Source organism: Brassica napus, unplaced genomic scaffold (assembly GCF_020379485.1).
Source record: "Brassica napus cultivar Da-Ae unplaced genomic scaffold, Da-Ae ScsIHWf_1509;HRSCAF=2106, whole genome shotgun sequence".
NCBI lineage: Eukaryota > Viridiplantae > Streptophyta > Magnoliopsida > Brassicales > Brassicaceae > Brassica > Brassica napus.
The window spans coordinates 4,538-21,546 of NW_026014924.1; the positions used below are offsets into that span (position 1 = coordinate 4,538).

The window sequence follows — 17,009 nt, forward strand, 5'->3', positions numbered from 1 at the left end:
TAAAAAGAAAGAAAAGTAAGACATCCTCCTCCACTGCTTGACCAAGCAATGTTAGGATAATTAAATGGGTAATACGTCCGAAAAGTAATCATCTCCACAAAATTTAGCCGTATCATCGTCAAATTCTTTTCTACGTGTCAGGGAATGCTTAGATCCAGGATTTTACTAAAAAAGGCTTTTGAATTGTATAAATACCATTATGATGCATATCAATCTGTTCACGTATTATACAATTTACAATTTTAACTAAAGACGTTAACAGATCCACAAAGAAGATGTCGTCAAGCCAAGAGTTAAGCCACAATGCCGGAGAAGCCACCGGTCAAGTTCAGGTACATACAAAAACACAAAAGGACAATGTCGAAGAATATTGTATCAACATTACTTTTCTCTCTTCTTGGTTTGTGTTGTTAGGAGATGTGTATTTTTTGGTCCTGCCGTTTGTTTTTGGTCTGGCAGTTTCCTAACTTAGGTGGTTAGGTTTGGAGCTTGTGTAAACTTTCCCCGCTGGGGTCTTTTGGCTTCGCTTGGTTTGGCGTGGCTTGTTTCACAAGTTAAGATAAATAATGGAAGTTTTATTTTTTTATTTTAAATGAAGAATAATTAAAAAAATATCACGATACAGTGGCGTTTTGATATCGTATTATGCATATATAATAAACTTTCGAAATTTTCTTCTAAAAGTTGACCAAATCTATATTATTAAAACTGAAGTACATTTGAGAGTTGTTTGGAAACTTGGATAGTAGTATAAATGAGAATTGTTTGGAAACATGGATAGTAGTATAAATGAGAATTGTTTGGAAGCATGGATAACAGTAGAAAAAATACTTGCTTATCTTAATTGATTTTTTAAAAGATTTTTATTATATTGTTAATCAATTCTAACCCTTCATCTATTATATTTACTAAATAAGTTAATCTCATTTATTACAGAAGTACAAAACAAAATTTATTTGTTTTCAATTTTTATTTATCTTTTGCATTCATTTTTCTCAATTTTAATTATTTCTATACAAAATTCAAATCAAAATAATAATTTAAAATTAATTTATATAAATAATTGATTCAAATATATATATATATATATATTTTAAAAAAATTTACTAAATATTTTCCAATAACCATTTAAAAAATATTTTCACTATATATAAGAAAAATACAATACATAACTTAATTAAAAACACCAACTTAAATATGGTTTTTATATTCATATTAAGTTTATAAATATAATATATGTGATTATTTATATGATGGTATGTATAAAATAATATTAATTATATGATTACTTATATTATGGTACATATAAAATATGATTAATTATATGATGACATATATATGATATATAATAGTGACATGAAAAACAAAACTTATTTGTTTTCAATTTTTTTTTTATTTTATCTTTACATTCATTTTTCTCACTTTTAACTATCTCATTAATTATATTTACTATAATATTTTGCCAGGATTATTTACATATTAACTATAATAATTCGACATATTTGAATGAAACCACTCTATTTGTGATAAGAATTCAAAATGGTTAACAATTTTTTTTATTTACTTATGTATCGGTTAGACATGGACATTCGGATAACTATTCAGCTACGAGTTATTTCTGTGGGTTATCATGCTTTTTGAGTTTTGAAACTAGACTTCATTTCGGTATTATAAATTTTCATGTGTGTTTCGAATCGGGTCCAGATGAATTCAGTCTTGATATATACAAACCTACAAATATCCAAAAACTAATGTATTTGACGCCGGTACGGATATTTGTATGAAAAGTAAGAATATTAACCGATTCAATTCAGGTATGTTGAATTCAAATTAAACTAAAAATAACCAAATAACCAAAAGTAATCATATTACTCTATTTGATTCAGGTTCGATTATGATGTATAGAAATCTAAAAGTACTTATGCAATTAATTATATTATGACACATATAAAATATATAATACTAATCATAAAAATAAAATATCGATTTATAAGAAAGTAAAAATTTAACACTCGCACGGGCGTGCGGGTCAATCTCTAGTATATTTGAAACCCGAAGACTATGGTTTCATTTGCATATGTATTGTACCGGAACTTAAGTACACCTTATTTATTTATGTATTTTAGTTTTTTGAATTTTGACCATCAATCAATTTTCTACATCGGACTTTTTGAGGAATAATACATTTTAATTACAGCTGAAGAAGGAAGAGTACTTGAACAAAGTATCACACGCAATGGATCAGAATGTTGATCATCACACTCACCCACAGTCACACGCAGAACATGATCAGAACAATCCTTCCCTAATCTCACAGGCCTCTACTGTCATTCAACAGGTTTATTCTTCTTCTTTTTTCATTATGATTAATGAATGATATTGACATAGTTTATTGGTTTATACCCCATTGACATATTTATTGTTACTTTGGGAGTGTAGACAGGTGGCCAAGTGAAGAATATGGCACAAGGAGCAGCCGACGCTGTGAAAAACACTCTTGGGATGAGTCCGGCCACCAACAACCCTAGCAGCCCGGCCGGCAGGACCCACCCGAGCAATCCTAGCAGTCCAGCCGGAACGACCCGCCCGAGCAACCCTAGCTCAAGGAATATATAAACGGAATAATTCAAGGAACGTTGGCCTGACTTCTCAATATAAACATAAATTAATGTTGTGTTTTAACTTTTTTTTTATTGCATTGTTTGTTCAACTTTCTGATTTTGTGGTATTTTTGTTATGAATTAATTGTATAATAATATCATCCATTTCTTTTTAATTTATATAAATAAAATCAAAAGCCTATATGCTAAATTGCCTCAACAGTGAACCACGGTGCTCCTAGTTTACTTGGTAATCTGCATACTATTGGACCATGCTCCAGTTATTATTTCCAGTGACATAATATACACAAGTACTTAATTAGCCATTTTTTTTAAAAAAATGGGTTGTATTCTTACTTAAGAAAGCTGTTGTGGTAATAATGAAATATTAACAATTGTTCCTGTGTTTGGATTCACATTCGAGCTACAATTTTCGTTCCTGTATTTGGTTTCACATTTAAGTTTGTTCCTATATAATGGAATTGAAATTGTAAAGATAAACAATACATTGTGTATTATATTTTCAATTTGGGAGTTGCTCTCTTTTTTTTCTGGTGACTTTTATGTTTACGAAACATGTCGCTTCAGGTCAACCTTCTAATAGAAAAAGCATTGTGTTTCACTGAGGTTTCGTAGGCTCCTGATATCGAAATACATGGAACGTCGGACAAAAATATAAAAAAAATACTATGTATTGAGAATAAAGAAACGAGCATTACCAGAGAAACATTTGATATTAATATTATTCACACTGTGTTTGTGACACGTGACAGCTTCACAGCAATTTAAGAATGACTATGATGACGTGTACGTATAGAAAGCTTCTCAGTCAAACTCTATATAAATGTGTTTACATTATGTATTATTTTACGTTTTTTTCATTATAAAACTCAGATGCGTGATTCTACGGATTATACAAAAGTTTCACATCTCCTATATATTAAAAGAAAAACATTTGACACTAATGTGTTTACACTGAGTTTGCCGCATGACAACCTCACAACAATTTAAGAATGGATACACTGACGTGTCACGTGTAGAGAAATTCTCAGACAAACTCTATATAAATATGTGTTCACACTATGTACTAATTTACGTTTTTTTTTCATTATAAAATTCAGATGCAGAGTTTCACGGGTTATACAAAGGTTCCACATAGAAATATAATTTTCAAACAAAAATCACTAATATCTAGGCCTATTTTATTTTTTACTTAATTTTATTTTAAGAATTTTATATTTCATATGTTATTTTGAACAAAAATGTCTTTTAATGTTAATTAACAGTATATTTATATATTTATCAATCACCTTTATATACTTTTACATACACATATATGTACACATTGACGTGAACACCTATATAACTAAATATTCACCACAAGTGATGATTCTAATTCTCTTAGAAGTTGGAATATTTTATTTTTAATGCTTTCTTTCCACATCGACCAAATTGAAATGAAATAATTTGTCTTATTTTTTTTTAATTCTTCTTCAACTATTATTTATATTTAATTTGACTTTTCATGCATTTAAAATTTATAATATGAAACCACTGGTTCGACACCATGAATGTCTAAAATTCATATAACATGAAATCACACAAATAATAATAGTTTTTGGTTATCACTAGAAAGACCAAAAACGTCAAGCATTTTAACCGAACAAACCAAAATAAATATGGATTTAGAATGACAATTATATTTTAATTGGATAAAAACCGAAAACACTTAAAAAAAAAACCGAACCGATATCAAAATTAAATAGACCTAATGTAATAAATGAGAATTGACTTATCATTATAATTTTATTTGACGTTACTCGTTACCAACTTTTGATTTTGCAATATAAACCCATCAAACGATTGCATCTCCAACTACGTTGCATGGAAGCGTGTCTCACGCAATGCCGTGCGAAGAGTTTTAGGGGTATGAGGCAAGTTTTAAAAATAAATTATTTACAACTGTAATAAAAACAACTTTCTAATATGATGTATCTTTTTCACCAAATACACAAAATCTAACACTGAAAAAAATAAGTTTATTACGTCAATATCCTATATTATGTCATATAGAAAAATACATGAATTCAGAAAGTGGATTAGTCAATTTTCGTAGAAATGTTTTTTATTTAAATAAATGTAAATCAATAGACTATAAATTATTTTAATTTTGGGACCCTGAAGAAGTCATATTAATCGGAGGCCTGAGACGAGTATCTTTTTCAATACACCCAGAGCCGGCCCTGGCCCGAAGCCAATGAAGCATGGGCTTCCAGCCTTTAATTTTATAAGTATATTATCAGCCACAAAAATCATCAAAGGTTGCTTTAGTCCAGCGGTCTGGTGTCTCTGACTATTAGAAGAGGTGCAGGGTTCTAGGCAACCCAGCCACATAATTGTTTTTGCTTGTGTAACCTCATTAATTCAAGGACCGGCTCTGAATACACCGTAGGCACGTCTCACGTACTGATTCCTGGTTCCGAAACGGAAACGGAAACGGAGTCGGAAGCATGCGGAATCGCCGCTGACTTTCTCTCTTCTCCTCGCCGTTGCTCGTTATTCTTCTATCTCCCTCGTGTGCATTCTCCTTTTTACCATTTTCCTAGCAGTTTGAGTTGAAACAGTTTCACTCTTGTTTTGTTCAGTTGCTATACTCTGGTCTCATGTGTAGTTACAGTAGTGAATTTACTCGTCTGAACTTTGTGATCGATCTTCATTGCAGACAACTGCTTTGTTTTACAATTGAAGTTCATAAAAACCATTTTACAATTGGTAGAGGTTTTGCTATGCTTGACTGCTTCTGGAATTTGAGCTGTAATGCTTATTCTTTTCTTACTTTATTATTGAGTTGACACTAACATTTGTAACATTAACACACACTATTCATGCACTATGCAATTTTGAGGTGATCAATAACAATAAAAAAAAAAAAAGCTTCGGATTCTACTGTTTAAAGTGGTCTAAACCACAAAATGATCTGTCTTTTAAATTGTATTTTCCATTGAAACAACAAGACCAGAAGGATGATAGCATTATGCTTGCGTGGTGATATTTTCTCCAAGATCAAACATTTGAAAGTGCGTGCAAGGAGAGAACAACGTATAGGAAGAGGCATGAAAAATCATAATCAAGTATCACCTAAACCGAAACAAACCAGAAGAACATCACCAAGAAAGAGTAATTCATTTGAGGGCTAACCGCGGTTTCTTTCGCTTCTTAGTGAAGGCAAACCAAGCTTGGAACATAAGTAAGGATCACTGGCCAATTGATAGGAGATGCGTCCCTAGTATCTTCATAAACTTTCTTATACATATCCTCTCCAACAATGTAAACCATGGTCCTATCACTTGTGAACTTGGTACAACACACTGCCACTTTATTCTCCTCATCCAACAAGAAGTTTTCAACACTCAAGTTAAATTTAGCAGAATCCATTTCCAAGACCAAGTCACTCCTCCACGACAAGTCTTTGGCATCCTCCTCATCAATCTTATTGGTCACCCATAACCTCATCACACGTGACCTATCATTAATGTGTAACACCGAGAGATTTTCATCTTTAACGACTGAAAGAAGGGCTGTATCTACAATATAAAAACTCTACAAGGGAAGAGGGAGACGCACAAATCTCTCTGCCGTGAATCGAACTTGATCAAGAACAACTCGGTTACTTTATCTTCAGCAATCCAATAAGTATCTCCTTTCAAAGACATGCCCTCGAAATATAGGGAGTAGTCAAGAGGAAAGGAATCAAGAACCCTCCAAGAATCAGAGCTAAGATCATAAATCTCACACTCAACAACCCTCACTTTCTGCTTGTTTCGATTATACCCGATACTTCAAGATTTTGTAGCAGATGTGGTGTATCCTAGAGCATATTTATCTTCATAGCAGTAACTAGTTCTAGGTTTAATCTTACTGCTATGACCGGTACATGGATTCCAAACAACAAGTCTAGTGTGCAGCTCCGTTAAGCATAAGATTAAACCGTCGCAGTGAAATATATGAGCGAAGTCCAAATCTTTTGAACTTTGTTTTTCCCTTCTCAATGAATTTGAAAAACCATTCAAACAAAGACTTTTTTTTTATCTTTGATTTTGTCTATAAAAGCCAGTGAGTTTTTATAACTTACTCGACAACAAGTCAACAACGTCTTCTTTTTGTGGGTTCATAAAACCGATTTTTACAATTGGTATAGGTTTTGTTGCCGGACTGCTTTTGTGAATTCTGAAATGCTTATTCTTTCCTTACTTCATTCATTCTTGAGTTGAGACACTAACATTTGTAAAGATAACACACTGTTCATGCACGCACTATTGCATTTTGAGTTGGTCAATAACAATAAAAATTAGCTTCTAATTCTGCTCTTTTAAAGTGGTCTAAACCACAAAAATGACCCGTCTTTTAAATTCTACTTTCCCTTAAAACAACAAGACCAGAAGGGTGATAAACCAGAGTCCATGCCTTTCCAAACAACTCAAATCAATCTTTGGACGTTATAACGAGTAAACCCAATGCCCCTATGAGAATATACTGCAACAAGAAGAGAACATGCAAAAAATGTCTTAAGTCACAAAACAAACAAACTAATTTTTTTTTCATTTTGGGTTTGATCAAAGAGTGACTTTGTACCTTGATGATAGGCTTTTCTGTCATAATGATAGTCACCCATCCAACATAAGGCAAGAACCTGAAACAGACAAAACCCATTTCTGAGTTACCAGACAGCTTTCGGTTTAAACACATACGTGCACTAAGAGTTCTGTGATTGACGTTACCCGACAGCACGACCCATTATATGATGTCGATGAAGCCACTGCTGCCCTTCAGCATACAGAAGTCTATCATCTCCATAGTTATTGTCACCTAGAAACAGTCAAAACTTAATAAAAATCTGATTGTGTGCTGAAGAATTAACACTATGAAAAAAAAAACAGCTCAAACACTCAAAAAGGTGAAGTTTTTTTTAAATCAGCAGAAGAATACCTTTCGTCAAAACATCGACATCTCCTGTATTCTCCCTTTCGTGAACCTATAATGTGAATCAAGCTTACTTCACAATATAAGTAACTGAGAGATGATGATAATGAAGACGCCTTACCTTAATGACACGATGTACAATGGGAATATCACGACCCTGAAGAGAGAAGCAAACTGGTTAAAAACACAACAAGAATCAAAGATAATGAAACAAAACAAGAAGATGGAAGCTTACATCAACATTGAAAACAACAATTTCTCCAGCTCGAATAGGGTCTTTACTCATGTGCAAGAACAGTATATCCCCCTACAGGTATGATTCAGAGTTTGAGCATCAAACAGTTTTGTAATGTAATGCATCTAATTAAGTCAACAGTTACCCTCTTGAAGCCAGGCTCCATACTTCCAGAGAGAACAACAACCACAGGAGATTCGCTGCCAGTGACACACATCAAAGCTTTCCATATGATCAAAGCAGACGTAACAATCATCCCTAAGCAGACACAGACCAAAATTATAAAGTTGCAAACTTTAGCTATAAGGTTTATCACATTGTGACCTCAAGATCCTAATTAATCAAATTACTGGTCGAAGAACTAACCAAGACTGATGGCTTGAGTGAGAAGCTGACGGATCTGAATGGATTTGATTGAATCTATGGTTTCTCCGATCCAACCCATCTTTTTGATTTTCGGTTTTCTTCTGATTCTCGACGAGATAAGGGTTCAGATCGCAGAGACGAACGTTATTTCAAGCGAAGCAGAGGAGAAGAAGAGTCCTTCGGGGTCAAGCTCTTTAAAAGGCACGATTTCTCCAAGAGCGTTTTTGCCTGAATCGGAGAACCGGTTTACAAATGAGATCCGGTTCAGTGACGTGGTTTAAATCTTTGGTTGGCTACATTTTCATGACATGGTAGACTGCATTATTATGACGTGGCATATACTTTGATGACATGGTTGACTCTATGCTTATTCACTATTTTCAAGATCTTCTTGATTAAAGAATCAACTCGATTAATGTTATGCTAGATGATAATGGGCGCGCATACTCGTAAAAAATCTTTTGTATTACTATTTTTTCATTAAATAGTTTAAATATTTTGTAATAATACAATTTTTATCGATTGTAAAATGACGAATACAAATGTTAGTATCTTAAATGTATCATTATTGTTGAAGATTTAACGTATTACAACTCATTTTAATTATTTTTAAAATTTCGTATGCACAAAAAAAAATTAAATTTTGCGTCTGACACAAATCATCAAAACCATATAACCAACATTGATCGTAAAATGATGAAGAGGATTAGGTTTTCTGCTCTCGATTTATTTAGTATTAACTCTCTATAAGTGATTTTATTTTCTATCTCTATAAAATTGTGCTTTCATTCTCGTTTTTGTTTCACTGATATGAGTTTTGTTTTTTTTCTTAACTTCTTCTGTGAATTCGGTAAATTACATAAGTGTCAATTTAAAAAGATGGACATCTGTAAAAATTAGCTCCACTCCAGATACATATCTAAGAATCAATATTTTGAAGAAAATCATCAAGAAACTCTATTTACAGGTTAGTGTTCAAATCTAATATATCAAGTTGTTATATAATATAAGTGCGGATTCGAAATATAAATATCTATGTATTCACCAGTTCGGTCTAAAATCATATAATTCTATAACAATAAAACAAAATACTTATTTTACTAACCTACGATTTTGAGGTTTAATTACTTAAGAGTATACCGATAAAAATATATATAATACTTTACCGTTATAGTATATATAAACTATGTATAAACTAAGAACTGTTTGATTTATTAAATGATAAATAAAAAACTTATAATAAATAATTCAAATCTCTCATTCTTACAATTATACTAGCTAGATAGGATATTAGAGAGAAACAAATATTAGACGAATGATCAAATCTCATATTCTTCAAACAAACTCAAAATAAAGTGATTGGAATCTTGTCATGATATTTCATTAAAATCTTTTTAGGAATAAAAATCAAAACTAAATTATTTAATCTGAATGAAATGATATATATATATATATATATATATATATGTATATATATATATAGTACTTCCAATATTAAAAAATTACTTCGATTTGAAGAAGTATATTTCTGAGATTGTCAAGATCAAATAACAGAAAGAGAAATTCTCTAGGATAGGCCTAAAAATGTTTTTGTCACAAATATAGATCTTAAAATAAAAATGACCAAAATAAACTTTAATGTTTTATCAAAAGAAATAAATATACACTTATACCCCTAGGTTTAATTAATCTAGACATTAAGGTTTAGAGTTAAAGAGTGGAATTTAGGATTTAAGGTTTATGATTTAGGGTTTAGAGTTTAGGGTTTAGAGTTGAGGAGTGGAGTTTTGGGGATAGGATTTCAATTTTTTTAAAATAAAAAACATTTAAAATTTTCAAAATAAAAAATAAAAAATGTTATTTTGGGCACTTTAGTTTTTGAGGTCTATTTTTGTGACAAAAACTTAAAAATGGCTATTTGAGAGAATTACCCTATTAGAAACCACCTATTTAAAAAATAATTTGTATAAATAAAAGTATACACATTAGAATAAGCACATAAATCAAAACCAATTCTTTTTGTTTATTTACAATCATGTTTTTGGTAAATAAACCAAAACAATTATTTTATTTACTTTATACGGTATATAATTAAACTTTAATGACATTGACATAAATAAATATAGTACATTTTAATATAAATATTTATTATTGACACTTTGTACTCATATAATTTATTAACATTTGTATATTTACTGTAACAAAAATTTAAACTGTTAATCACAAAACTTCCAACGTTAGATTTTTGAATACAAATTTCAAAAATAAATATTAAGATCTCAATAGTTTTTCAATGTGAATTTTGAAATTAGCATATTTTTATATTTTTATATAGTATATAATTTAATTTAAGCGATATATATATATATATATATATATAATATTAATACCTATTAGTGAGACTTCATATTCATACGATTTACGATCATTTGTATCTTGATTGAACAAAAAAAGTTAAACCGTTGATCCAAATTTTCAAAGTGTGACATTTACCATTCTTAGTAATTTATAGTCGTTCTAAAAAAAATCAAAATATAACATATAAGAACAAATCTAAATGTGATTTTTAATTTCTTTTAATAATATAAAATTAAACAAAAAGATAGAGTATACAAAAATTGTTATCAAATATATATTATTCATAATTATTAATTATTGTATATATGTTAATTATGTTAGGTAATTCCATAGCTTTTATTTAAGGAAAGAAATAAGAATATTCGTTTGTACACTACTAATCAATTTTATAGTTAATTTAATAAAAATATATATATATATATATATATATATATATATGGACCAACTTATTATTCTAAGATTCTAAGAGTCATCCTAGTAATGACACGTACCTACGAAAACATGTTGTAATGCTCTAGGATTATTATATAGGGGATTAACTAATAAGAGGACTCTGCGTTTATAAAGATAAATTGGAACAATTGAGTGCAAGCACCATGTCCAAGACAATCCGTCGTTGTGTTCTGAGCGCTGGGAAAATGTGTAATCTTATTGTCCTTGATTCGTCGTATTTTTTCGAGGTAGAATACAAAATCATGTCCTTCATCAGGTTCCGAGACCATCTTCACCAACCGAGAATAATCTGTCGTAAACGTTACATAGAGTTGTCGCAGATTATATGATCCATCGTACATATGAAAGCTTCCAATTCTACGTGTAGAAGGGAAAAGTTGTTCCTTGTATTCTTGGCCCATATTAATCCATCAAAATCCTCTAATGTACTATACCAATCATTTCCAGAGTATATAATTAATGATCCTTCCAAGATCCATTAGTAAAACACCATCTTTCTATTCGTGAAGACATATTTTGTGTTTCTTTGTTGTTGAATTAATTAGGAGTTTTCATCCGCCATGCACATAAATAATAATTTTAAATATAATATTTTTTTACTTGAAAATAAATTTTAGTTTACCTTTGAAAATTAATTTTTTACTATTTTAAATTACCGGTTTGGAAAAAATAAAACCATAACTGTATTTTGTAGTTTTATTCTTTTTGATTTGGTTTAAAAATTTTAATTTAATATTATTTAAATTTTAGTAGGGTTAAAATTACATTTTATAAAAATATTTTTTTAATTTAGATTATATTATACTCTATGTAATGATTATCTATTCAAATAGTTCTCTTATCACCTACTTTAAATCTGTCGATATTTAACTATATAAATTTTAATAATATAGTATTCATGAGCCATGCACATAAATAAATTTTTTAATATAATATTATTTTATTTTCTAATAAATTAGATTAGATTTGGAAATTATTTTCTATAATTTAACTTCGTCGGTATGTAAAAAATAAAACCATAAATGTATTCTTTTGTAGTTTTTTCTTTTGATTTGGTTAAGTATTTTACTTTAATTTTAACTAAATTACAATAGAGTTAATATTACATTTTATAAGAAAATAGATTACATTTCATAAAAATAAAATTTTAATTTATATTATATTGTATTTAATGGTATTTGTTTAAATATGTCTCTTAACATGTAGTTTTAAATATGTCTATATTCAAATATATATATATATATATATATATATATATATATATATATATATATATATATATATATTTAAAACTTTAGATTATTATTTCGTTAAATAATGTTAAGCTATTGAAATTTTTTTTAATTAATATAATGAACCGATAAATTTAAATAAAATTCTAATCATTTGAATATCAAAACAATTATTTGATTAGTGTTTATTTAGTTTTGTATTTGTTAATACACACTTACAACTAATTTTGAGTATATATACATATATACAAGATATGGTATATAAATTGATGTAAAAATATATTTGTAATTATATTTAGTTTATTTTTATTAATTTATATATATGTATATTTTAATATAATGGTGATATATGAGTTATTAATTAATATTATTTGTAAATAGTTTTGGTAAAATAAAAATTTATAGAAAAAATTACATTAACGGATATATGAATTAATGGTTATCATATTAAAAAAATTACGAAAAACATAAATTTTTATAAGGAAAATTGTACATGTCATAATTTTCAAAAGTCATATCATCATTTTTTGTTAAAAATTGAATGTGGTGATGATACATGTGCAAATCATTTCACAAATAATGTTTAGGGGATACCAACATCAAGTGATTGATGATGCTGAAATGAAATCATCTCCATTCTTAATTTGAATTCTTCTTGCATTTATTTGAATTTCAAGAATGGTGAAAACCAGACTTAGCATAAAAATTTGGCTATCGAGGATTTTGAACTGGTGAGTTAGGTAGTCTTTGTCGGTGAGGTAGATTGGGACCATGAGGATTTGGGGGACTGAAAGGAGCAATGATGATGCATCCAGGGGCGAATCTAGAGTTTTTTCCAGTTGGTGCATTATTGATATAAAATTGAAAATGACAAAAACTGAGACTCGAACTTAAGATATTATGGGTGCACACAATGATTTTTTACCATCTTAACCGATGATTTTGTTAATAAAATTCTGAATATTAATAATATTATGGGTGCATGGGACCCCATAGTTACTAACCTGGCTACGCCTCTGGATGCATCCTACACGGTGAGGAGGCGCTGGACAAAAGATGTTCGAGGATTGAATTTTGTTGTTTCTAGAAAAATCTTAAATTTAAAGATCAATATAAGTTGAATTAAAAGGCTTAGTTATTGTGATTCTTAAAATTCACACTAAGTATTTAGAGTGTTTGTTTATAATATATTAAGGAAGAAAGAATTTAGGACACAAAACTCTTTAGAACAATAACTATGTAATCAGAAATGCTATGACAGTAATTAACTGTATTATTGAATATCGGGTCGCAAGATCACAAGTATGAACAAAATTAAAACTAATCTTAAGAGAAACGAATAAGACAAGGTCGGTGTGTTTTATTGAGAAAACTCAATGTCTGAATGTATGTATCTGGTGTGTGTGTGTGTGTGTGTCTGCCGATATCACCATTCTTCTTTTTATATTTGTTGTTGTTTACCCTCTACATCTCCTCCAACTTCTTCATTGCGATCCCATATATTTGACATACATTTAGATATTTTTCTCCTTAAAACGTGTGGATATATCTCTATTATTAAAAGAGAAGTACCAATATAAATTGCCCCTTAGTTTTCAAAGTTATTTACATTTTAATGCCACCGAAGTAATAAATATACCTCCTTTTAGTATTTTTGTCTTTTATAGTTTAATTAATGCATTTTCTTAAAATAATAAAGTATAACAAATTATGTTTATTTATTAAAAAATATTTCTTATAATCTGGGCAAACAATAAATTATACTTAGTCAATGTCAAAAATGTAATAAAATTTTATTATACGGGGTGGTTATTTTTATTTTGGTATATTAACTATGTCTAAAAAACATAAAAGTGTTATAAAAATACATAATATAAACCACAAAATTTTAAATAATATATTGAATTATTTAATCGTATAAATTAAATATAAAAATAGATAACCATTTTATTTTACATTAAAATTTTGATTCATAAAAATATATTTGCACGAACACACGAGTTATATTTTAAAAATAGGGTTGTAACAGTTGACGGATCAAAAAATAAAATAAAATGATTGTATTTAGAAATATATTAAATAATTATTTAATATATATATATATATATATATATAAAATTTTAAAAACATATATTACCATTTATACAAGATAAACATATATTATTAAAAGAGAAGTACCAATATAAATTACCCCTTAGTTTTCAAAGTTAGTTACATTTTAATGTCACTGAAGTAATAAATTTACCTACCTTTTAGTATTCTTGTCTTTTATAGTTTAATTAATGCATTTTCCTAAAATAAAGTATAACAAATTATGTTTATTTATTAAAAAATGTTTCCTATAATCTGGGTAAACAATAAATTATACTTAGTCAATATCAAAAATGTAACAAGATTTTATTATTACGGGGTGGTTATTTTTTATTTTGGTATATTAACTACGTCTAAAAAACATAAAGGTGTTATAAAAATACATAATATAAACCACAAAATTTTAAATAATATATTGAATTATTTAATCGTATAAATCAAATATAAAAATAGATAACCATTTTATTTTACATTAAAATTTTGATTCATAAAAAATATATTTGCACAAACACACGAGTTATATTTTAAAAATAGGGTTGTAACAGTTGACGGATCAAAAAATAAAATAAAATTATTCATTATAAATTCTAAAATGATTGTGTTTAAAAATATATTAAATAATTATTTAATATATATATATATATAAATTTTAAAAACATATATTACCATTTATATAAGATAAATATTTTTTTTGCAAACCAAAATGAATATCTGCGCGGGTCAAGCTCTAGTTATACTTACATCTGCATACTATCCTATTTTCGTGTAAATATGAATATATATATATATATATAGAGAGAGAGAGAGAGAGAGAGAGAGAGAGAGAGAGAGAGAGAGAGATTGTGTATTACATTTCTATTCTAGTTTCTAAATAAAATAGAACACAACAAAGTTGTATCTCGTTTGAAAATAAAATATAACTACAGCATATGTATGTGTTATAGATTTAAAATCGAGTTTCTGTAATATTGTATAAAATCTAAATATATGTTTGTTTTGAAAGTTTCAAATCATATTATGTGTATAAAATATATGTCTTAATATGTTAATATAAAGTTTTATCACTTTTTGAATGAAAACAATTAAAAGTTGAAAGGACCGGGAAAACAAATTTGTAAAAAAAACTTGTCCATCGTGAGTGTGAGAGAGAAGAGTAATATGTCAATTATTATACAATACAAAGAATATATCATGGCATATAGCTTGATATGATCATTTGGTGAATTAAAGTTTTTTTTATTATACAACCAAATTTCCCAAATATTTTGTTGGTTAACTTTTTTTGGTCAACTCAAATTTCCCATATTTATATTGAGAAAAAATTCTTGATTTTTAGTTTAAGATATTCTAAAAGGAAAGTTCCTATTTAATAATTATATATATTTACTTTTAAATAATTATATATATATATTAATTAGCATATGGCACAAACTAATTTATATTGTCATGTGATCATATATTTATCAATTTTGGAAACCAAAAATAGAATAATTTTTTTTTCTTTATCACAAAAAATCTCTATAATATTATTTGAGAAGTCACTTTTCTAGGTGTCGCGCTCACGTTAACTCTTACGGTTGTTGATTACTATGATACCCCTAATAAAATAAAAAAGTCCATTTAATTCTTTACTTTTTAAAATTTTCCAAAAACAATATAAATAAAAAGGAAACATTTATAAATTTTTTAAAATAATTTAAAAATAAAAATATATGTATATATAATATGATTTCATAAAAAAAGGAAAGTTCACAAAATAGTAATATTCCATTTAAAAAATATCTTTAAGTAACAAAAATATACTTTTGAAGTAATAAAATACTTTTTTAATCTACATCTTCTTAGATGAAATATGTATTTGTAGATAATGCGATTTCATTAAAAAAAAAGTTCACACAAATGATCTTGGTATTAGAAAAAGAAATATTTTTCTTTTAAAACATAATTTTACACAATACAAATATATACTTTCAAAGTAATTGAATTTTTTATATATATCTATATATTTTCTTAGATGATTACACAAAATAGTTAAGTAACATAAACGTATATAGGTTTAATTGACAAAAAAATAAATTTTTATTATTATTATTGAAATGTTTATTTATGTTTTTTCATATATTTAGTTTACTATAATATCTTACAATTACGGGAAAATAAATAAATTTTATTTTACTTATATAATATAATTTATAAAATACAATCACATTTTTACTGCATATTTTAAGAGATATTGAAAAAACTAAAAATAAATTTTAGTAATAAACATATTAACAAATGAACATATTAGCAACTAATCCAACTTATATCTAAAATCATAGATGTAACTAAAATAAGAATGTATAATTTATTAGCAACTAACCCAACTTATATATAAAATCATAGATGTAACTACAATAAGAATGTATAATTTATTTATTTTGTTTATATAATAATAATTTATTTATTTTGTTTATATAATAATAGTTTATTTATTTTATAAATTTAAATTATATGATGACTTAAAACCTATTAACAAATGATAAATAAAATACTAACTCACTGTTACAATTTAGATCTTTTGTAAAATTTATATATATGCATGAGACTTTAGAATATTATCATTATATTAATTTATGTTATTTGAAATCAGACATTTTAGTTTATTTTTTATTTTATTCTAATCACAATATATCTTAAATTATACATAATCTT

General features: G+C 27.5%; 2 protein-coding genes and 1 pseudogene across 2 annotated transcripts; 1 reads left to right on the forward strand and 2 right to left on the reverse strand.

Moving 5' to 3' along the window:
• The first annotated feature begins 222 nt into the window (after positions 1 to 222).
• LOC106448090 lies at positions 223 to 2,773 on the forward strand. Its single transcript, XM_013890017.3, has 3 exons — positions 223 to 332; positions 2,198 to 2,338; positions 2,440 to 2,773. Exons 1-3 carry the CDS (start codon positions 276 to 278, stop codon positions 2,614 to 2,616), a joined length of 375 nt encoding a protein of 124 aa, XP_013745471.1. The 5' UTR covers positions 223 to 275; the 3' UTR covers positions 2,617 to 2,773.
• A 2,978-nt stretch (positions 2,774 to 5,751) lies between these two features.
• LOC106448089 lies at positions 5,752 to 7,062 on the reverse strand (annotated as a pseudogene).
• Positions 6,826 to 8,448, reverse strand: LOC125597652 (signal peptidase complex catalytic subunit SEC11C-like). Its single transcript, XM_048772262.1, has 8 exons — positions 8,182 to 8,448; positions 7,961 to 8,073; positions 7,816 to 7,887; positions 7,702 to 7,737; positions 7,587 to 7,632; positions 7,379 to 7,466; positions 7,233 to 7,290; positions 6,826 to 7,133 (listed from the first exon to the last, which is right to left on the reverse strand). Exons 1-8 carry the CDS (start codon positions 8,258 to 8,260, stop codon positions 7,083 to 7,085), a joined length of 543 nt encoding a protein of 180 aa, XP_048628219.1. The 5' UTR covers positions 8,261 to 8,448; the 3' UTR covers positions 6,826 to 7,082.
• Positions 8,449 to 17,009: the final 8,561 nt, after the last annotated feature.